Here is a 22,974-nt window from a genome sequence, read left to right on the forward strand (position 1 = left end):
TTACTGGTATCATCCATGCAAAATAATAATAATAATATTAAACAAATCATATAATGTGCAATGCAATCAAGATGAAAAGTATCAAAATATCAAGTCACACTGTGTGTTTTTCCTTGAAAACTACATCTCTTTCAAATTGTTTCGTTTTAAATTTATTAATCATAGTTTAAAGTTTTCGTCATGTTTTCAACTCAGTTTTCAATTATTAGAAATCACTAAAATCCTAAGCTAAAATCGCAGAAAATAAAATCACTTTGACAAGCTTTGACACATCAACAACTCAGGTTTTAATGACAGTTAACTGTTAAGTGTTGCCAAATAAATTTTCGAAATAAAAAGCCAGTCTCATCTTTCGAACCAGACGTGACTAGTATAGATTTATTTATTGATTTAATAAATGAAACGATACCAATTTAAATTTCGCGCTGTTTATGTATGATGTGCGCATGTCTTAATGCTCTAAGGCGCATGCGCAGGTTTCAATTATTTTATAACTAGTGCCCCGGCTTCGCCCGTGGTACATATTTAGTATCCTATATCCTTCTCCTGGCTCTAAACTACCTCCCTGCCAATTTTCAGCTAAATCGGTTCAGCCGTTCTTGAGTTATAAGTGGAGTAACTAACACGACTTTCTTATAAATATATAGATTTTAATAAAATAAATAATTTAACAATTTCAATGATGGACCTATACGGACCTAACGGTAAAGAATACGATTTTGATAAAATTCGCCAATTTTGATATGGATGAGGTGCTAAAGTGTAATTTTTTTATACCCAAAATTAAAAAAAAAATATTTAAAAAAAAACTAAAGGGGACCTAACGAAAAAATTGTGGGACCTTATAGGACCTAACGAAGACCTATAGATTAAGGTCATTTTTGACCCAAAATTCTATGGATGGGGTGCTAAAGTGTAATTTTTTTATACCTAAAATTTAAAAAATTATTAAAAAAAAAAACTAAAGGGGACCTAACGAAAAAATTGGTGGACCTTAAAGGACCTAACGGGGACCTAACGATCAAGGTCATTTTCGACCCAAAATTCCATAGATGGGGTGCTAAGTTTGCACTGGTATGTCTGTGGTGTTGCTGGTGTTGCTAGTGAGCTTATGTACCTAAGAGCTAGCGCGCACGAGCAACTTTGTCTCCGCAACTATTTTGTCTCTCCCATCAATTGTATGGAGAGTTGCGTCGCTACGTGCGCGCACTTTCATACTAGCCCATGGGTGGAGAGACAAAATAGTTGCGGAGACAAAATAGTTGCGGAGACTAAGTTGCTCGTGCGTGCTAGCTCTAATATAACCTATTAACTTAACTCTGTGATATTATCTACTCTGTGGCTGTCACATGACTGATGACATTATTTCAAAACAATTTTTGGGCTTTGGCCACAGAATTTTGTGTTTTTCTAATTATTGTATAACAATAATTACATTAGTCGTTAATATTCATAATTATCAAGTTATTTCACAGTACAGTACAATCTTAGAAAGATACGTAGTAAAATAATAATTTAATACATAGGTAATTATTTTAAAATGGTTATTGGTAAGTATCAGGTTTACCCTAGTGCCAAAATTTATCCAGTAAATATTTTAGATGAATAAAAATTGTGTATCTATTTCAGATTCAGAATCTATATGTGATATGGAATCAACAAATGACTTGTTAGATAAAATGACTTTGCGTCAGTTACATTTAATGGAAGAGAAGATGAGTAGGGAAGTGAATATTGAAACGAGTTTAAATAATGGCTGTTTTCATTTAGCAAAATCACGATATATTATGGGTCAGACGTCTGTAAGCAAGGAGAGACTTCCTACTGAAGCGAGTATAGAATTTTCAGCATCAACACAGTGTGAAACTGTTGAGGAAGATAATTCAAAACAATTTAAAATTATTGAAAATCATTCCAATACTGTGAATCCAATGCATTGGTTTGGTGTTTTAGTTCCTCAGAATTTACATAAAGCAAAAAGCATTTTTCAAAATACCCTTAACTTTGTTGTGGAATGTGCCAACATTCAAATACAGTTATTAGAGAATTCAAACAATATAACACTCTTGAAGAGTTATAAGGAAGCTGTTAAATCAACTTAGGTAAGATTATATTAGTTACACCTAAAATGAGGTAATTCACAATTTTGTAAAAGTAATAGAAACATTTTCAAGGTGATTCAAATGACAATTATATTTATTGCAGATTCAAATATTCAGCAAAGAAGAAGAGGCATGGCATATTTATTTAATTTAATTATTCATATAGTAAAGTGTATTCAGTGTATGGAAGAAATTAAACCAGTCTGTAAGTTAATTTAATTTCATGTTTTATTTTTTCTTTCAAAAGGCAAATTATGTTTTGATTAATTTATTTTAAAGTATCCTAAACATCCACATTGTTTAGGTATGCTTAGAATCTTTTTTGATTTAATTATTTAAACCAACAATTTTGATATGATATGAGTTATGAACCCACTTCAAAATTCTTATGAATACAGTAACAGCTCCTTATTCGTGCTTCCTTCATTCGCGTTTTCACTATTTGTGGATAGAAAAATTGTGGCCTATTTCTTTATGAATTTTATTTTTATTTTGTCACCTAGGAATGTATCCCCAAACAAATTACCATTCCATATTCACAGTTTCTCTATTTGTGGCTCATTTACGAAACCTATCACCCACAAATAAAGAGCTTTTACTGTTCTTAATTACATATATGATTTCATGAACACAGAGAATTGCTTCTGTTCAATCTTATTAATCTTTCATAAAGTCAGGAATCGGGATTATGAAATAAAACATGTTTGATTAATTAAAATTGGTTTAATGATTTATTTTACATCTAATAATAATTTACACTTAAATATAATAAAACAAGGAACATTATGAATACTCTTATTGTAAAGTACATATAAATTATAAATATAAATTATTAAAAAAAATACAAAAGTATATTTAATATAATTCAAATTGTGCTAAATTTCATTGGAAACATAATTGTTATAGAAATATATTTGTGCTCAATTAAAAGTAGTCATGACTAGACACAATGAGCTATTTTTTTGGAAACAGAGTTCATAACAATTTGATTCATAATCCTTATTAAAAATAAACAAACCATAAATTTATTTACCAATCAATGTCAACATCTAAGTTTGCAAATGCAAATCTTATTCCTAAACATTCAAATGGTAACTCAATAAGGGTGAAAATGCTTTACATAAAATAAACAGTGAAAAATTAAATTGTAAATATAACATGGAATGTGTCTTATGTTTCAGTACAATTAACATATGTGCATTTAATTTGCATCCAACAATAATACTTAATTCAAACATACAATATAACAAACAACAATAAATAAATATAATGTTTTTAAAAATACTGTAGAAAATAAGTACAAAATACTTTATAATAAAACTAACAAATGCAAAAACCTTGTATAATGTGTAAAGTACAATGTTTATCATCCAATGTTCTTTGGATAAAATAAATTCTAATTCACTTACATCCCTTATTTGATTCATAATTTCTCATATTGGATGTTAACATTTAATGTAACAATTAAATATATTTTGTGATGTTTGTGGTACATAATAATATTGAATGAAGATTAAGACTATAGTACAGTTATCCTATTATTAAACAGTAAATCATATTATCCAGTTATTAATTATTATGAGTAAAACAACTATAAAAATACAGATTTTTTCGATGAATAAATAATTATTAATTTTGAAGAGAAACTATGTTAACAAAACTGAACAAATCATAGTTTAATTGAATGACAGACTTCTCCTATAAGATTATTTTCTTGTTTTAATGTGTAAAGAATATCAAATGATATTCTCATGTTAAAATAGTTACATCAAGTATAATATAGTTTTGTGATGACAACTTATCTCTTTCCTCATTTACCTTTTTTAAATTCTAATAACATTCCTCTAAATTCATATTTCATACACACAAGCGTATATTAACATCATTCACTAATTCATTTAAAATTGCACTTCAAAATAATTTTGAATAGATTTAATACATATAAATGTATATCTAATTATAATGGACGTGAATACTACACCATTTTAATAATAATGGGCTATCATGGCTCTGTTATTTTTGGTTTGTGCTTGAATAATAATTATATTCTTCTTCAGATGAAAAAAATCATTTATTCAGAGCCATGAGTGCGTCATGTTACGTATGACATAAGCGAAGCACACATCAGAGACGCCGCTGTCTCCTCCCTAGGTTTTTCAACATTCAATTCTAGTGCTAGAAGGTTTTTAAAAATACACAGTTGCCCCCGCCTTAAACATAGTTTGCACGACTGCACTACACGGAATATATAAATCATTGCGTAATTACCGAAGATACACAAATTCTTAATAAGACTACCATGTCAGTCGAAAAAACTTCATAATGTGTATTTTGTCCGTTATTTTGTGCTATCATTTAATCACCTTTGGTAATTACTCAAGTTGCATTCGCATGAGGGTAGTTCGACATTAGCGGTTGTCCCTTGGGTCGCGTACAGTCGAGCGCCATTCGCCGCGCGTGCACGTCGCGTCGCGCCACCACGCTTGCACGTCCGTGTAGTGCGCGTTTCGCTGTCTGCGCCCGTTCGCGTGCACCATTGCGCAAACGCGACAAAAGAAGTATGTGTTTATAAATTCGCCAGTACCCTGCAAATTATATTTAATTATATTAATTTATTGGCATTAAAAAACAAACTACATATTATGATTCCGTTAAAATTGTTCATACACAATTTTCAATATTTTTAAATCTTAACACTTAACACGAAGTTTATATTAGGAAAGGATTAGGAAAGGAACAATATCGCAATTTTATATCAGTAATAATGCTTGCAATAAAAACGTTTTCAATGTGCCGAGCATTAAATTTACGTAGATATGAATTTTTACTACCTTCCACTTGAAATACGAATTGTAAAGACTGTCATCCTCATCCAGTCGACGTAGATACGAAGCCAACTCTTCCGGATTAGCGAATTCCTCGACATGCACATACGAGTTGTGCGGCGCGACCGCTGCGTAATCTGAAGGCCGCGCCCCCATTACTATTGGCAGCACATCGTGTCTAAAGGAGAAATATATGTAACACTATCAATAACAACGATAACTATACTTAATGAAACAATTGAACTTCCATGAGTCATGTTATTCTGTGATCGAATTGTATAGGGAAAACCTACTACTTTATTGAATCGGAATAAAGGACGAATTGATGTACCTATGATTTAGCGTATGTCGTAAATAAATAATAATAATTTTCTAATTCACACTTACTGCAATCCGTTGACAAAGAACTTTTCCGTTATATAATCGCGGCAGTTAGAATTCTCAAAGGCGAGGTAGAATTTGTACTCTTTGTCGAGCATTTCCAAGCAGTTGGGGTCAGTGCGGGGGCAGTGGTGCGAGCCGCAAGCGCCGTAGATATCCACCGGGATGTGCTTGGCCAGCTGGCGCGCGTACTGCAGGCGGCGGTTGCGGGCGTGGCAGTTGGACACGAACCAAGCGACCTGAAGTGTTCATGTTTGGTTTCATTGCTTGTTTGCACCGACGCGCGACGTACAATGAACAAATTGACTCATAAACGCGCTCAACAATTGTCCGAGGCAAAACTCTGCCAATATATGTACTTGGCAACTAGGCAGATTTTCTAATGAGCGAGACTGATCATTAACGCCATGGAATAAGATGTTAATTCCAATGAATGTTTTATACAACTGCTGCGAGGTAATTTTTGACGTCCTAATAGATATTGGCGATTGTGGGTAGTTGTTTATTTATTTATAGGAAGTCAACATTTATTGGTGTAAATTGAAAGAAAAAGAAGTGGAAATACGTAATGTGAGATAGCTGTTTGTCGAGTGGTTCACTAACCACGTCCGCGACCTGCGTATAGAGAATTACAGAGACATAGGTACAGGTCTGAAGGAGCTGTCAGCTGGCCTAAAATACAATAAACCAATGAACAAATCGATGGAAATGAGCATTTTTTACATTTTAATTTAATTTGTTTTTTATTGGTATTTAATTTACTGCGCAACCGCGAATTCAAGCTGTAGCTGTGCAATGACTTTTATCGAATTCAATTAAAACACTTGTAAGTGGAAATTGAGAGTCGAGTTACAGTGTCCTGTTTTATCAAAATATTCAGAATGCGTCACAAATGAGCGATCAATACATGTGCATGGCTTTGCGATATTACACGTTGAAGTGTCAAAATATTTATCACAGTAGGATGAACAAACGTAAAAAATATTAGGTAAAAACATTATATTATTATTACGCTACAGCGATTAAAACAGAGTTGATTTTTTTATTTATAGTGAACTATGAATCAAGAGGTGTAAATAATTTAATAAGCACCTCTGTCAACGTCCAAGATAATACTACAAACATTCATGCTAATTTGATACATTCTGAGAGGTATTTCAACGATAAAATATAATAAAAATTGGAATTATTTAGCTGGTTTTCCATATATCTCTAAAACGTGACGTTTTAGACCCATATATTATTCATCATTTTTTGCTCGTCTGTATGTCAGCAATCGAAAAAAAATCAAAATGCGGAGAGTAGGTGTGCCAGGCTCCATACAAAAATTTTTAAACCCCTATAAATTTTATGTGAGATCGTCTTCTATTTTGGAGTGATAAATGTAGCTAGAATCTAGGTACTCGGTATTAGATATTTATTTATTTATTTTTATTAAGAATTTCCAACAAAGAAAACATAATTTAAAAACTCTTAATACTAAAATTTCTTATCGTATAATAACAATATATGTTTCTTTACTTATAGGAAATTACAACAATCGCATATTTAAACGGATAACAATAGTTTAATGAAAAAATGAAAAAAATGAATTACAATTTCTGATGCAGGAATGTTTGCAATTATACACCAAAAAAAGTTAAATAATAATTTAAATGCTGCATCCAAAGTAGATCCAAAACAAAATTTGCAATAATATCGTTTTTACTAATATTGCTTATTAAAAAACTAATGCTGACTACTTACTATTATTATTATTACATATTTACACTTTATTTATTGTGCTGACATGTTTCATTGAAATTATTATTAAGAATACGCTTGAATACCGCAAGTGAATTGTGAAATATATCAATTTCACGCGACTTTGCTGCAACAACGTTGTACTCATGGGTAAGTCTAACTATTGGGGAATGCTTCCCTAAGTTTGTTCGAAATGGAGGAGTTCTGAGTATAGCGCAGGGATATCGAGGGATCCTGGCGGGGACATTAATACATATTCTACCCAATAATTCAGGAGAATCAATACTGTTATTAATTATTTTATATAAGAAAACTATATCTAACATTGTACGTCGAGTTTTTAAGCTCAACATCTTGAAGTTATTGAGCCTGTCCAAATAACTTGTGCAAGTTTTACCAATTCCAGTTCTGAATGCTAGACAACGGACCAGTAATTTTTGTAAGCGCTCGATCCGATTTATATGCGTTTGATAAGTTGGGTTCCAGACTGTACAACAATACTCCAGACGACTACGAACGAAGCTGTTGTAAAGTACAAGCGCTGTTTTAGGATCCTTGAATTCTTTGGAGCACCGTAGGATGAAGCCAAGCGATCGATATGCTGCAGCCAATATGTTGTCGTAGTGAGATGTAAAACGTAATTGTGCATCAAGGTAAACTCCAAGATCGCGGACTACCTTAACCTCTTGCAACAATGAACCGTGAATATTGTATGAAGACTCTATGATCTTGCGGTTGCGCGTGAATTTTATGTGGTAGCATTTATCACAATTAAGGAGCATCATATTACAAACACACCACTCATTTAATTTTTCCAGATCTAATTGAAGTAAATTTGGATCTGTTTCTGAATGAATTACGCGAATTAATTTGAGATCATCTGCAAAAAGGTATGGAATAGAGTGTTTGAACACATCTGGCATATCATTAATGAAAACATTGAAAAATAAGGGCCCTAAATTCGAGCCCTGAGGAATACCTGAAGTTGCAATATAACTTTCTGATTGACAACCATTGAGAACAACAGATGATGGCCTGGTATCTAAGTATGATTTGCACCAATTCAAGACGGTGGAAGACACTCCAAGCAGTTCCAATTTCTGTGCTAAAATTGAATGGTTTACCTTGTCAAAAGCCTTTGAGAAATCGGTATAAATTGCGTCGACTTGGTAACCCTGATCAACTGCCTCAATAAGGTAACTTACATATGAGACAAGATTTGTATTTGTGGACTTTTTAGCCATGAAACCATGTTGGGAATCAGAGAGAAGACTATGAAGATGCTTGTAGAGTACATCATAAACCATTGACTCAAAAACCTTTGACAAGGTAGAAAGAATGGAGATTGGGCGATAATTTGAAATGAGGTCACGATTGCCACTCTTAAAAATGGGAACAATTCGAGCTTGTTTCCAAATTGATGGAAACAAACCATTGTTTAGCGAGGTATTGAAAATCAGTGACAGGGGAACGGACAGCCCGTCTGCACAACGCGAAAGAAATATGGGCGGGATATTGTCCGGACCTGGTCCTTTGCTCGGGTCCAGGGCCAGTAGTGCTTTTTTAATTGTATGACCTGGTATTGAAAATGTACTGAGCACAGAAGCTACGATGGATGCATTAGGTGAAGACATAGATTTGTAGTCCATGTGTTGTGTAGGATTGAAGACAGAGGAGAAATACTTGGCAAATAGATCACATATATCTTTTGGGTTATTACTAGACTCATTACCAAGTGACATGGTGGAAGGATAAGAAAGACTTCCCTTCCTCAGGTTTTTGACATGTGTCCAGAAATATTTGGGATGGATCTTTATAGAGTTTTCAATATTTTTTAAGTAATTAGTGTAGCATTCTTTTGTTAACAACATTGATTCTTTTCGCAAATATTTAAATTCAATTATATCTAAAGGGTTATTGTATTTTTTTATTCTTTTATGTAAGTTATGCTTTTTATTCAGTAATTTTATAAGTCTAAATGAATACCAAGGGGGATATTTACTTCCACAACTCTTAACTTCAGGGACACATTTTTTAATTATGCTATGAATTATACCATAAAATTTATCCACCATGACATCTACGTCTTCCGTAGGACAAAGCTCCATATTCCAGTTTATATTCTTAAGCATTTCATTAATTTCGTCGTAATTTGCCTTATGGAATTGGAACTTTTTCCTCGGCATGGTCTTATTAATTTTTGGCCTCATAATTGGTATTATATCCAACGGCGGATGAAACCTGTCTACTTCACGAACAGGGTTAGAACTATGAGTAACGCGTATTTCAGCAATATCAGAAAGTATAAGATCAAGAATTTTGTTTTGAAAATTTCGTATATTGTTGTATTGTTGAAGATTATGCAATGCACTGGACATTTGTTTCAGATATATTAAATATCAAATAAATAATTGAAATCGTTATCGATTCTTTAGGAAGTGATAATAGTGTCGGCGTGTGTCTTTATCATAGATGCTCAATTGACCGATTCAAGATTCAAATCACTTAATTATAAAATACGTAGTTGTACGTACCTACTATATTTATAAAAACGTAAATCTTGTTTTTATTTTAATTACAAACTTATCGATTAATTTATTTTGAATGATATAGGTATAGTCTATACAGTAGGTACTAATAGTAATAATTAGTATTTTAATTTTATGCTTATTATCAACATATACTTACATGATTTTAAATGAAATGTTTGAGGTTAAATAAAACATTTTGAAAATCAATTACCTGAAGGAAGGTACCTTTAGTTAAAAGCGTATTCATGTTCAAGTTAATTTACGGCAATTATCAAGCAAAAAAAGCGACAGCGATAACGATAGCAAAATATATTATGTCTTCTTACTTTCTTCGTCTTGTTAGCTGCGTAATTTCTTTCAAGCTCTTTTTCGGTGACAATGGGATCGTGATAGACCCACTTCTCGTAAGGGGCGACGATATCGGAGTCGTGTCGGTAGGTTGCCGTCCAGTTGAAAACGTCCACGGTAGTCGGTCGCAGAGATGCGGTATGGTACGGGCATTCCAAGTAGTAGAGTATCCATATCTGAAAGATTGAACGGTATTTTATTAGAAAATAATATTCTCAGTCTTGTTCTGCACGTTCAGTGCTATAAACACATTTTTCTTTCGAAATTCAAATCTAGTGTCGAGCAAAATATAATAAATATATAAATAGTTTCGCATACCAGCTATACAGCTGTTCTGGGTTCATTCGTAATTTATAAAAATAATATTATTTTTGGTACATAACACCAACCCGGTTATGTCATTCATAAAGACGTTCGCGTTGTTTATATTTTACGAGTAAGCTAATCAGTCACATGCTGTAATTTTATTTATAACATAGTATATTTATCAATTTGTGATAATCGCAGCTCTTGCCAACTTATCTAATTGTATTATTATCAATAACTAAATGACATTAAAACCTTTTGTTTAAATCTCTAATGATTATCTACACATTATACCTGCTTGCCATTAAATTCGTGCTATATCGCACAGACTAAATGTAACTAATTCCAATTAAATTACCTGGTTTGGTGGTCGCTTGATGTTAAACGGGGTGTGATGGTCCTTGAACAAGATGGCGTCTGCCGTTCCCGCCTCTCTGGAATCTCCCGTCAGCGTGCACCTGTCCACTGGACATTTGTTTCTGATGAATTCAGTCCGACCACCAGACACACCCCAAGTGCCTAGACCATTAGCCAACAGTATCTTCTTTACTGGTACATCCTCGTCTTTTGGTAGAGTGTACATGAGCTGCTCGACAATTCTGTTGATACAAGTAATATGGTATTTCAGTTAGCACTGTAATTTACCATCGATTGTGATCTAAAGTTAACTTTGTTTAGATATATGTATATAATATTTGCTCATTATTTTGTGGTATACCTAATGCCGTTTTATTCGCAATAATAACTCGGATTATTGTCAAATTAAAACAATGAAAAATATTATAGTGTTCATTTAATTTTGGTGCATGTCTTCCAATAATAGATCTTGCATAAAACTGTGCAGTGTGTACCAAGACGGCACAAAGGAATCGATTGGGCTTCCATTTCTCAAATATATTAAGTCACCTGTATACTTGGATACATTTAAGGTATGCTAATTACCTGTCTTCACTAGGCAAGTCCTCTGGAAATAGCCTTGCGAGTGGATCATGGTTCTTGGGCTTCCTTTCACCTCCGCTCATGTACCAAGGTCGTTTAGAAAATTCATCCTCAATATTATTCAACTCATCCTCACTTTCGGTGATCGCATTCTGAAAGGATAATGTCGTCACGCTTTTTAATTAAAAGGGCCTGGTCACGTTGCGTAAAATACACAATGCAGTGGTGACATCAGTCGTACATATTGTTCATATCATTTTCGGTGTGAAATTTTATGACCACGTCGTATGCATGTTTTGAGGTAACATCGGAAGTTTTTAAAAGCGAGATGGTATACTTAGCATAAACGATTATCATAAGAAACAAATGTACTTTTAGGAATTTTAAAGTTAATATAATTTTTTACATGTTACAAATTAAATAAAAATATCATTTTACGTTAATCTCGTGAAACTTAAATCCGAAATCCGAATCTTTGTTACCTATTTAGTATTGTGCAGGAAAAATAAAATGTTACAGATATTTGTAAAGAGGTATATCCCGTTCCTTATCAATGTTTAATTCAAATTTGAAGCCCTATCTAATCGACAAGTTTTATCGTTTGTATTTAGGTTGCTGTGTCATATGGATTAGTAATATAGCCGCCATAATTTTAATATTGCTGGTTTTACTAGACGGTTTGTTGTAAAATGTACCGATAGAGCAAGTACCTTTACAATTCACTGAGTATCGTTTGGTTCAAAAGAAATGTGGGAAATTGATTAAGAATGAAGAGCGTGTATAGTTCCGATGCCGTTAGTTTGAATGACTTGTCATTCCAGAAATACGGCTATTTCTTATCCCACCTTCATTGTTCATCGTTGATCTCCCCTCATTCCCAAGCTGTTATTATCGTGAATTATGGGCATGAGCAATACTGGCATAGTTGTATGTGGGCCTATGACACGATCTATATTATTAGATACTAATTAATAGATACTAATTTCATTTTAATCGATTTTCAAGGAAATAAAAAAGGTATTTGAATAAAACAATTAACTATCAGTAGGGGAGCCCATTATGCTAAATGTGGATTTACTCGAGCGTCACGGGAACCTATTAGAATTGGTAGATTAGACCATAGCGAGAAAAAAAGGTCCTATAATGTTTTCACTTTTAGCGGTGGGGAAAGGTTTTTTATTTTTTTTTAATTTAAAAAAGAAAAAAATTGGCTTGGAAATACTCAAGCGCGTTAGATATTGATATTTTACATGCTCCAGGACGTCACTGAAATAAAATATACATTAATCTGAATATTTAAGTGGCGATTTAATCGCTATGAAGAAAGGGTAAAAAGTAATATTATTCAAGCGAGTCAGATTAATATTTGGGGGGGGGGGGGGGTTAATTACAATACAAGAAGTCCCCATTTCGCTAATCTGACGATTCGAGCTCAACCTTAGGGAATTATGGATTTTTCAAATTTTGATCCTGAGCGCCTGAGCGCACCCACCAATCATAACTGCTCATATTGACTAGAGGTACTAATGAATAGTTAAGGTACCTTCCCTTAAGGGTACGCGCAGACAGAGAGCGTTCTGCGTTCCGCGTTCTGCGTTCTGCGTTCCCCGTTCTTTGTAATGTGAAGGATCTATAGCGCCGGCGCACACAGAACGCAATTAGACCGCGGCGGTCATTCGGAACGCTTGCGTTCTCGCGTTCTCTGTACAGAATTACAAAGAACTCGCGTTCTCGCTATGGCTGGTCCGTCTTCTCCAATTGGTATCTTGTTTTTCTATTTCAGATTTTACATAGTCATGTAACTCATTGAAGCTATTTATTGACATTCGAAAATAAATATAAAATCTCTCTTCATCTTGAAGCAGCTCAGGGATAAGAATACTAAATTCTCCCATATCATCTCGTTTCGTGTTGATAGGGTGTACCCAGCATTTTCTACTTTTTTTTGACTCCTCTAGACTCCACAAAAGCAAGGCTTCATCTTCGGAAGATGAACTTTCGAGAGACATGTTTCTCGTGCGGAGAGTCACGAAATAGAACGCAAAAGTCTTGAACGGCTCCTGTGTGCGCTAGAACGCAGAACGCAGAACTGACGAACGCAGAACGCAGAACGCGGAACGCAGAACGCTGTATGTCTGCGCGTAGCCTAAAGTAATCTGACGCGCTCGAGTAATTCCCAAAACCCCCTATTGGGCTCCCCTACTATATTACTAAGTGCGGCTCATATACGAATACACGTTCTAAATTGGCTGATAAGTATTTTTCACATTTGCCCTACCAAACAGTTTTAAATTTGTCCCTTAGTTACATAGTTTTTAAATATGTTTGATCACATCAAACGAATAAGATGGTAATTTGAATGGTTTATAGAAAGAAAATTTCAATAGTACCTAACTATGTTTTTGTTTATTCTCTGCTTATATAATGACCGGATCATTAGAGCCTACCCGCCTTGAGTCATTATAGTAGCTTGCAATTATTACACAGTAACTCTATTTCTTTAATTAACTATTTAAATTTATATGCAGCATACAAATTTGAATGATTAATCCAAGAGGGAAAATAAAGAGCTTAGCAATAAAGTACAAGGTACAAAAGTTACAAACATGCAAGTGAGGTTCGTCGCGCGGTAGTTGCGGCGGCGGGGTCGGAAGCCGCGCGGGCGTGCTGTAGGGCGGCGGGCGCGGCAGCAGCAGCAGCGCCAGCGCCGTCAGAACGAACGGCACCAGCAGCGCCACGCGCCGCAGCACACGCGCCGCGCGCGCCCACATGCCCGCTCAGCGGTTCTGCTCACGGTGCCCGACATTTGTACCCATTTTGTGGTTTTGATATCATCTGGAAAAAAAATCGGGAACTGTCAATCGTGTTAATTAGCCGTTTTATTATTTCGAGCAATTTATTAAAATTTTCTTCTATAAGATACAACAAGAAAAGGTGCGAAATTAGTCCAGTTTTTCATGCGTGATGGGCACGTCGCGTCGCCCAAGGGAAATGGGGATTTATTTTTTAATGATAGAGACGTTGATAATATAAAATCTTCCTCTCTAAGGTTCGATGAAAAAGGGCTGCACAGTGCACACTGCACATGTTGCAATTTAAACATAGGTTTATATTTATTATCCAGTTATAGATAATTTAGGCATTTGAATCTTAAGATAAATTAAGGTACGATGAGAGATGAAAGGAACATGTAAAAAAATTCACAGAATTTAATTTACCTTATCATTATTACTTTATGATTTTGATGAAACATTGAAATAAATTTTAGCATCACAAATTACACAATTTAAACATTATCAATACTAAACTTTAGAATAAATTTAAAATTTATTTCTATTAACTAAGCTATAAACATATAAACTTAAAAATGTCAAAAGTTGGTCACAAACTCCAAAAATATTAAATATTAATAATTATGACAGATGTTGCAAGAAGTTAGTATAAAAATATCAAAGATTTCCCAATAAAATAAGCTCGTTGACTGTTGCTTAAAATAATTTATTGATGGTGAGATAGATTTCTTTTTTAAAATAAAAAGTTATCGCGACCGACGGTAGAGTGAATTAAACAACTCGTATCATAATCAACAATTGAAGAATTTTTCCATATATAGATTAAGAATGAAGTTTTCCATCATTGAATTTAAAGTTAAAAATTACCTATTTTATCTATAGGTAAACTTCAATGTTCTTTCCAAATTAAATTATGAAACATTCAATTTTATTATCTGTTTATTTAGTTACGTGGTTATTATTTCAATAAACATCGGAACTGTCACATATTAATCAAGGTCTTTGAACTTTGTTATATTTGTGAGCTAAGTTTGTGAGCTACCGCTAAAGGTAGCTAAAGGCTCTAATTAGATACCGTTTTGTCGTCAAACACAATCATGACGTGACCTACAGAATTACGCTAATATCTACTTTCAAGAGTATATTTTACCATCGACAGTTTTTGACCAAGTTTCGTTTTATTTTATTCGTAGATAAATGCTTTTTAAATTCCTTGTTGAAAACAGAAATTAAGTTTAATTGAACACTCGTAAAATCTTAAAATAAATTACAAAACGAAGACTAAGAAAGCCTAACAGAATTGGTATCTGCGGCATTCTGATTGTCGCCTAAATTAGACACAACGAATTTTCTATAAATATAAACATCTAAATGTACCTATGAGTGCAATGATGTGCAGGGAAGCTCGAAGTATAATTAACTAATTAAGATATATCTGTAATTTTTCTCAGATATAATGTCATACAATCAACATTAGGCGTTCTACTTCCTCACTTATATGAGTTTTTTAATTCTAAAACCTATTTATCGCTGACTATCCTTACAACAGAGCTCGTAATTTTATTCTGGGTTGTTCCTATGATTTCAATAAGAAAGCCAAAGATATTCTCTCTACGACAATATGATGATAAATACCTATTGTTCATGCGTATAAACTACGCAAGCCCTCCCGATCGTTATGCAGCAACAATTGATTTCATGGTAATTCTACGAACTATTTCAGACACAATAGCTTCTAAATTATAATATCTAAAGATAAATTGTTATTATGTTGGTGTGGAATGTCCTGATTCACTTAGTGTGTAGAAGCTAGACGAATTGATATGACACTTGGTGTTAAAAAACTAGCGCTGACACGTGCACTGTAATAATTAGCTCTAAGGAAAATATGAAATTTCAGCCTAGTATATAGTTAGAATACCTATATAGTTAGGTAAAGTGTATAGAATTTAGTCTAACGAATAAATTTGTGGTCTTAAAATGTCCCGAAAACCACATCCATCCTAAAAACATAACTACATAAACTATAAAGTATAAAGGATACACAAAATACTGAATTTCGTAATTGCGACACTGTTTAATTATTTCTGTTATGTATGTATGAATTTATAATTACGTAGACAATAGGTGCAATTATGGTGTAGAATTGTCTTTAATCAATATTGTTTGCCATATATAAAATTATGTAGAACATACGTGTACAATTTGATTTTTGATTTTATATATTTATTTATTCTCCTACCTAATTTGAGTAAAAAAATCAATGTCGTCGGAACGGAATTTAACGCTGTTTAAACCAAAAGTACTGCTTTCACAAAATCTTCATTGCAAATCAAAATTAATTAAACACAGAAAAAACTGATCATCGAGTTTTTCGTTTTATTTTTGTTTGTCCGGTCATCATACTTTCACTGGCTTTTGAGATTTTTTAAAAGATTTAATCATCGAGAGATAAGAAATGAAACTATAGAGTTCATAAAAACGTCACCAAAAACCCACCCAATATGCCAATTGCCAAATGGAGCCTATATTTTAAGTTAGACCATATAAACACTATATTGTACGATTCGGGTACACTTAGGTAGTTGTAAAAACTAAGGCTCTTGTTACACCAATCAGAGATGGTTGTTTTATTTCATTAATTAGATTTAGTATTTATTAAACTATTGAAACACGGAGCTTTTGTTACATATTAATTTTGGAAACAACGTCCAATGCACTATTTATTGATTATTTATCATATAGGTTGAACGTCCTTTACGTGGTTCCGTGTTATTGACTACCCGCATGGGTGCTATAAAACTTTTCAATTAACAAATGATACCGTTATATATTATGACTTATGAGTCATAGTACACCTGTACACGGAAGCAGGGCTTCACTTTTTTAAGGCGTTTAAGTTAACAATACGTCATATATTCATACTTCCTTAGGCTTTGGTACTTAAGGTAAAGTTGCAATTGCTCTAAATTTATATATAGTATTATATATTATTTTAAATGTTGCGTACATATGTTTATTGTTTAGTTCATTAATATTATGTAATCAATGATCTCGTTTTTCATCACATAAATAAACCAAAGATTTTTTAAATAGGTCAGATGGCAGTTTAAAACAAACGTTGTATATCGCAAGCCGTAAAAGAAATCGTTAATTAAGCGTGTCTTGTTTCTGTTCAAGTATGAACGCAAATATGTATGAGGAACAATGTGAACGCCATAAAATTTTCATATTTTTGAATTGCATAGCCAATTTAGCATGAAGGTCCTTATTTTCGGATAAATTTATCTACTAGATATAAGAGTATGTACGTATTACATTTGTCGTCATCCACTTAGGCCTATTAGGCCATTTTATCTTGTCTACCTATTGAATATTTATCTTAATGGAAATGCCATTGGAAAAGTTTATCCTTTCTCCTGATATGAATGTAAAAAAATTAATGAGTAACTAGGTATATAAAAATAGAAAATGGTTGTAGCTCTATACATTTTCGAAAAATCTTCCAAGCGAGGGTGTATTTAGAACATTGCGATTGCATTTATTTTGCACTCCAATTATCATTCATACTAAACGACAATTTGTTTGCGCGTTAGCCCGTTTATAACATCCTTAATTGCGGAATTTTATAACACCTTTTACACATACATTTTATTGCCAGTCGTGTTTTATGTTATGGTTATTAAGTGATTGCAATTTAGATTACTTTCAATTGTGTGGTTCATTTCAAAAACCTATTAGATTTTTCAAAAGCCTATTTGTTGTTGATAGGAATGAATACATTTACATGACAAAACTAATTTCTATAATTATTATGAAGCTTTCTAAGTGTAAAAAAAAGTGTTTTACCTATGTGTTGCACCATGTATTGGTTAAATAGTAAATGTGTACCTTGTTTATATAATATCTAAACGTCAATGGTTACAATGTTTTAATAAAAACAATAATGGAATTAAAAAACAATATAATCATAATAATATCATGAAAATTCTTATGCGCTTTATATATAAACTAGCTTTCCGCCTGCGGCTTCGCCCGCGTTTTCAAAAAAAAAACCCGCATAGTTCCCGTTCCCGTGGGATTTCCGGGATAAAACCTAGCCTATGTTACTCAGAAATGATGTAGCTTTCCAACAGTGAAAGAATTTTTCAAATCTGCCAAGTAGTTTCGGAGCCTATTCAATTCATACAAACAAACAAACAAACAAAAAATCAAACCATTCCTCTTTATAATATTTGTATAGATGACTCCTTTGTATACCTTAAGTAGATACGGAACAATTTAGAAAACTTTACTTTAATATTATTGATAGATCAAGTTTAAACGTTTATTTTTTAAAAAAAGCTTATTTTTTATGTAGATAAGAAATAAAATATTTATTTCAACATACAGGTAACTAAGTAATTGTATTCTTTTCAGAAAACTCACTACATACAAATCGCTTTTGTATTCACAATAATAACAGTCTATAACAATGTTTTTGCTCAAACGAATTTTAGCAGAGACCAAGGAAGTTACAACACTGCTTTTATAAATCGTATATTTGGAAAACTCGGTCTATATAAAAATATATCAGCGGCCTATTTCCTAGTTGAATACGAGAGGGACACTTCTCTACCGCACATGTCAGGGTCGATTAATCGATTTTTTGTTCCATTTACGAAAAAAGGTTAAACACTTTCTTTTGTTCTTTTAATAATGTATATTACGAGAATTGTAAATGAAGTAAGACGTTATGGACCTGTGTGAATTAAGTTTAATATTGATTTAATTATAATTACAATTTATATTCATATATTAATGTAGAGTTTTAAAAGTACATAATTTTAAATTTTCCACGTTTTTAAATTGTCAAGCACATTCCAGGAAAAAATAATAATATGTAAAATTATATAATATACATATGTGGAATATGACGAGATTAGTGAAATTATATATCAAAGTACTATTAATTGTTTTTTTTGTTGCTTAAAAAATTAACAATAGTAAGTATCTATTGATTAATTAATTAATTATTTATCTAATAGGTCCCATAGGGTAATGGTTTAAAGTAAGTTAGATATTAAAATGTTATCTGATCTGAACAGACAGACGTGTACCATATGGTGAGAGAGCATTGATAACAGTTGAAAGTATTAAATGTTTTATTAAGCATTAAAGAGTTCACCTAAATAGTGACTCTTAAATAAGTAATAAGGATTAAGGACGACATCCGAATTTACCATTGAAAGTGAATGTTTAAGTTTATTTAAAATTATTCTTTATTAACAAAAACTTAATGTTAAATGTAGAGCTAAAGGAAAGTTTTGCTTGTCATTTAATTAAAGATACCTTGGATAAAAATATGTTGATAAAGAAAATGAATATGTAGGTACCTAGTAGTTATTTCCATTAATTTCTTTGTTTAAATGGTAGTTTCTTTTTCTATCATTTATTCGATATTAATAATTAAAAACGTAAACTGTTCGAAATCGCGTTTTTAAGCAATAGCTGATAAAACCTACTCATAGCTATCTATAGATATGAGTTTTGAGGTGATTGTGGATGTTTAAAAAGTGTTAAATTGCGAATATTATACTCAAGTAGGTATTCATTAACCCATAAAGTAATTAAAATTTTATCAAACTTTATTTTTGGGAAACTAAGTTTCGAAAGTAATTTATGTACGTAATGACTCTACATGATTGGATGTTAAAATGTAACAAACTATATCAGGCCATTTGGATTATTTTGGCACACAATATAATTAGTATAAAATACAAAAATATGTCTTATAGGTATGTACTTCTGGTCTTGTGGAGCCAGAACCAACGGCTAGTTGTAGAAGCTCATAAATTTTCAGAAAACTATTAATGTTAACTGCAAATATGAAATAACCATGAAATGGTCGCTCACTATTATTATGAATTTTCATAGAAAATATGAAAATTATTAATAGGAGACTCTACTTTAAGTTGTGTCTATAAAATAGGATATTTTAAATATAAATAAAAGTTCGAGGGTTGAAAAAAAACGCTCTATAATATTTATATATGGAATAAGTACTTAGAGTCAATGCATGAGCGTTATAATTAAATTCAAATTATTTTAATACTATGTTTGGTATTATGTTAATTAAGTAATAAGCTTGATTACTAATAAAATGAGCCTTTACTCTCTGATGTATAAGGAAAGCTTGGTTCGACTTGTTCTTCCATTGGATAGATAATAATATGTATGTATAAACTATAATATGTGATCACAGTTCAACCCTAGCTGTACACTTGTATCGTAAGTACTTGCTTACGTTGTTACAAGAAGTTATATGTGATCAATAGTGTCCCAAATGTTTTTATAAACATGACACAAAAAATGAAACCATTTAAGTACGTAACAACGTATTTATTGCAATGAATAGCTTCCTAAATTGCTCTATTTTTTGTTCAATTAAATTTTAATCAATTATTTAATTAATAATTACGTACACGGTACATGTAGGTATGTAGGTAATATGAAGTTTTGACGCGTTACACCTGTAACAATTAATAAAGAAAATCGTGTTCCTATCCTTTTACCTTTAAACTCAAATGTGAGGTTTCCAATTTTCAATATTTTGTTGTTTAATTTATTTCCAAAACCATTATCATCATTATCGAAATCAATTGTGAAACTGACTTTTATGTGACACAGTTGGATTGCATTATTTATTGTTAATAATATTTGTTCCGATCATAAATTGATTTTATGCAGTGAAGTAATCGCATACATATTATCGCTATATTGAAAAGTTCAGCTAAGACGCAGGCTATGCTATAGGTTAAAGTTTCACAACCAACATCGCCATGAAGATTGCTAGCTCCAAAAATTGTTAATACCTATTTATTTGATAACAAAACAAGCATTGCAGGTTTACATAATATGTATTTTCTTTCATATGAATAAGTATATTTTAGGTGTATTGATTTAAACAATGAATAGTAGTACAATCATATACTTACCTACAATCAGAGAATATTAGTAACGTATCGGAGCTAGTGATATATTATTGTTATATATTTAGTCATAACATCGGTAGTCAAAGTATTAAATATTGTAACACAATGTTATACTATTGCCTGGCTAAGATTATAATAATAACAATTGAGAAAACATAATATAATAATAAACATAAGTGAATGGTTCATTCATTAATATTTAACTATCATTATAGTCGACATTCATATAGCTATATTTACAGTTTTAAATAATGAGTACGTACATGGTACGTACGTACTTCTGCATAACCATTCATTTTTGTTTAATAAAATATGTACCTAGACATAACAGTAAGTGGTTGATAATGGAATCAATGATATTAGTTGATTATAAATATGGATCGATCGAAGAGTTTTTTTCAATGGTAAAGGTTCTTAAGTGTGCGAATTTTCAACTACAGATATATGTACTTAGCTTTCCGAAATATATGCAGCTCAAATACCTATTGCCGTGTTTATACATTCATATAAACAAGAAACTATTTCGAATCCATTAGCCGATTGGATAGAGTCCGAAAATAGCATAAATTAAATGCAAATAGAAAAACGTTTAAGGGGCAATTACTGAAATATTTATGAAATATAATACCTGTACTTACATAAAATATGTTTGTTTCACGATGGAATGATTGGTTCGTATCCTGGATGTTATGTTTTTCGGGCACTGTTTTTAAGCACAATATTTGCTATTCTAATTTTCAGTATTTTCCTATTTGTATATCGGGTGTGTTACAGATTAGATGTCCGCGTCGATACCACCGAGGCGCGCGCTCTCTGCGTTTCACGAAGAAGTATTGGCAGCGTGAACCGGCATGCGCGCGCACAACCTGCCCGCGGCCGCCCTGTCGCATGCCACACTGCATTGACGCTGTGACGTACGCCGGTGGTGATGCCTTCCAACCAAACCGTGCAAACGCCTATGTACACAGCTCAATACACTACAGTTTACCGTATCGAGAAGCTATTATGACACACCTCCGGTTCCATCGTTTCAGGTGTCATGAATAACAACACGCTTTATAAACTCGGAGAAGAAGTGTTATAATAACACGACGTCAGAATTTCTTATACATTCTTTGGTCGTTCATTTTGATTCAGTCGTCACTTTTATAGTCGACTAGAGGTCCGCCCCGGCTTCGCCCGTGGTACATATTTCGCAATAAAAGGTAGCCTATGTCCTTTCTCGGGTATCAAAATATCTCCATACCAAATTTCATGCAAATTGGTTCAGTAGTTTAGGCGTGATTGAGTAACAGAATAATAATTACAACGTAAACGTACTAATAAGATATGTAATAATAAGAACACATATCTATGCATTGTATGTTAAAACTAAACTAAACTAATATTTTATTATTTATTGGTTTCTATCTTACAATTTGGTTGTCTTTACGTTTAAATTATATAACATAATAGAAGAGTTTTTCTGTATCGGATATATTTTACAGAGTATTTCTATCGATTATTTTAATCTATCGACCCATCATTGAATAATTCTGTGTAGGCATCACTAAGTGGGCGGGACCTGTCCATGAAGTACGATAATTATTTGGATGACATTTTAACATAGACAATACAATTATACATAGGCGTGAAGCTGTCAAAAAGCAAATAATATAATGGACAGAGTATAATAGCTAACAGGGACTATGTCGAATTGACGATGTTATAAAAATTACCTATCTACTATTGTCGCTTTTCTGATCTAATGTGAAAATATTTTAGTTATGTAACTACATAACTACATTATTTATTCAAAAAAATTAAAAAAAGAACATATTAAGTATGTCCTACAAAAGATAGATATATGGTTATGCTATGAAGAGTAGGTAAAGTGAAGGAAGAGGCCTTTCAATATAAAATATATATATATATATATATATATATATCCAAGCGAGGCATGTCAATATTATGGGGTTGGTAAATGATAATACAATGCCACGTAGTGATAGTTTTAAATATACAGGGTGTCCCACTATTGGTATACTAAGCGC

The 22,974-nt window shown here is 32.4% G+C and overlaps 2 protein-coding genes across 3 annotated transcripts; one reads left to right on the top strand and one right to left on the bottom strand.

Annotated features, from left to right (window-relative positions):
* The first annotated feature begins 1,355 nt into the window (after positions 1–1,355).
* Positions 1,356–22,077, top strand: LOC149899667 (vacuolar ATPase assembly protein VMA22-like). Of its 2 annotated transcripts, XR_016457880.1 has the most exons (4): positions 1,356–1,550; positions 1,630–2,102; positions 2,206–2,307; positions 21,716–22,077. XR_016457880.1 is itself a non-coding variant. In XM_090113593.1 (3 exons), exons 1-2 carry the CDS (start codon positions 1,541–1,543, stop codon positions 2,100–2,102), a joined length of 483 nt encoding a protein of 160 aa, XP_089969719.1. In that variant the 5' UTR covers positions 1,356–1,540; the 3' UTR covers positions 2,206–2,321. The 2 variants fall into 2 exon arrangements, 1 of the variants encoding a protein (XP_089969719.1); XM_090113593.1 differs by lacking the exon at positions 21,716–22,077 and having other exon boundaries at positions 2,206–2,321.
* LOC149899668 (core alpha-(1,3)-fucosyltransferase-like) lies at positions 2,794–21,722 on the bottom strand. The gene is made up of 8 exons (XM_090113589.1): positions 21,580–21,722; positions 13,782–14,010; positions 11,179–11,327; positions 10,595–10,835; positions 9,909–10,106; positions 5,315–5,547; positions 4,934–5,105; positions 2,794–4,687 (listed from the first exon to the last, which is right to left on the bottom strand). Exons 2-8 carry the CDS (start codon positions 13,944–13,946, stop codon positions 4,511–4,513), a joined length of 1,335 nt encoding a protein of 444 aa, XP_089969715.1. The 5' UTR covers positions 13,947–14,010; positions 21,580–21,722; the 3' UTR covers positions 2,794–4,510.
* Positions 22,078–22,974: the final 897 nt, after the last annotated feature.

This window comes from Colias eurytheme, chromosome 20, assembly GCF_061535395.1.
Source record: "Colias eurytheme isolate Ceu_HAF_F1 chromosome 20, ilColEury1 Martin Lab GWU primary, whole genome shotgun sequence".
Lineage (NCBI taxonomy): Eukaryota > Metazoa > Arthropoda > Insecta > Lepidoptera > Pieridae > Colias > Colias eurytheme.

Coding starts and splice junctions, on each gene's coding strand:
- LOC149899668 (XM_090113589.1), bottom strand. CDS start 13,946: ATGTGGGCGCGCGCGGCGCGTGTGCTGCGGCGCGTGGCGCTGCTGGTG. Junction 10,107..10,594: donor TCAAGCGACCACCAAACCAG/GTAATTTAATTG, acceptor TCAATCTTTCAG/ATATGGATACTCTACTACTT. Junction 5,548..9,908: donor CAGCTAACAAGACGAAGAAA/GTAAGAAGACAT, acceptor TGAACACTTCAG/GTCGCTTGGTTCGTGTCCAA.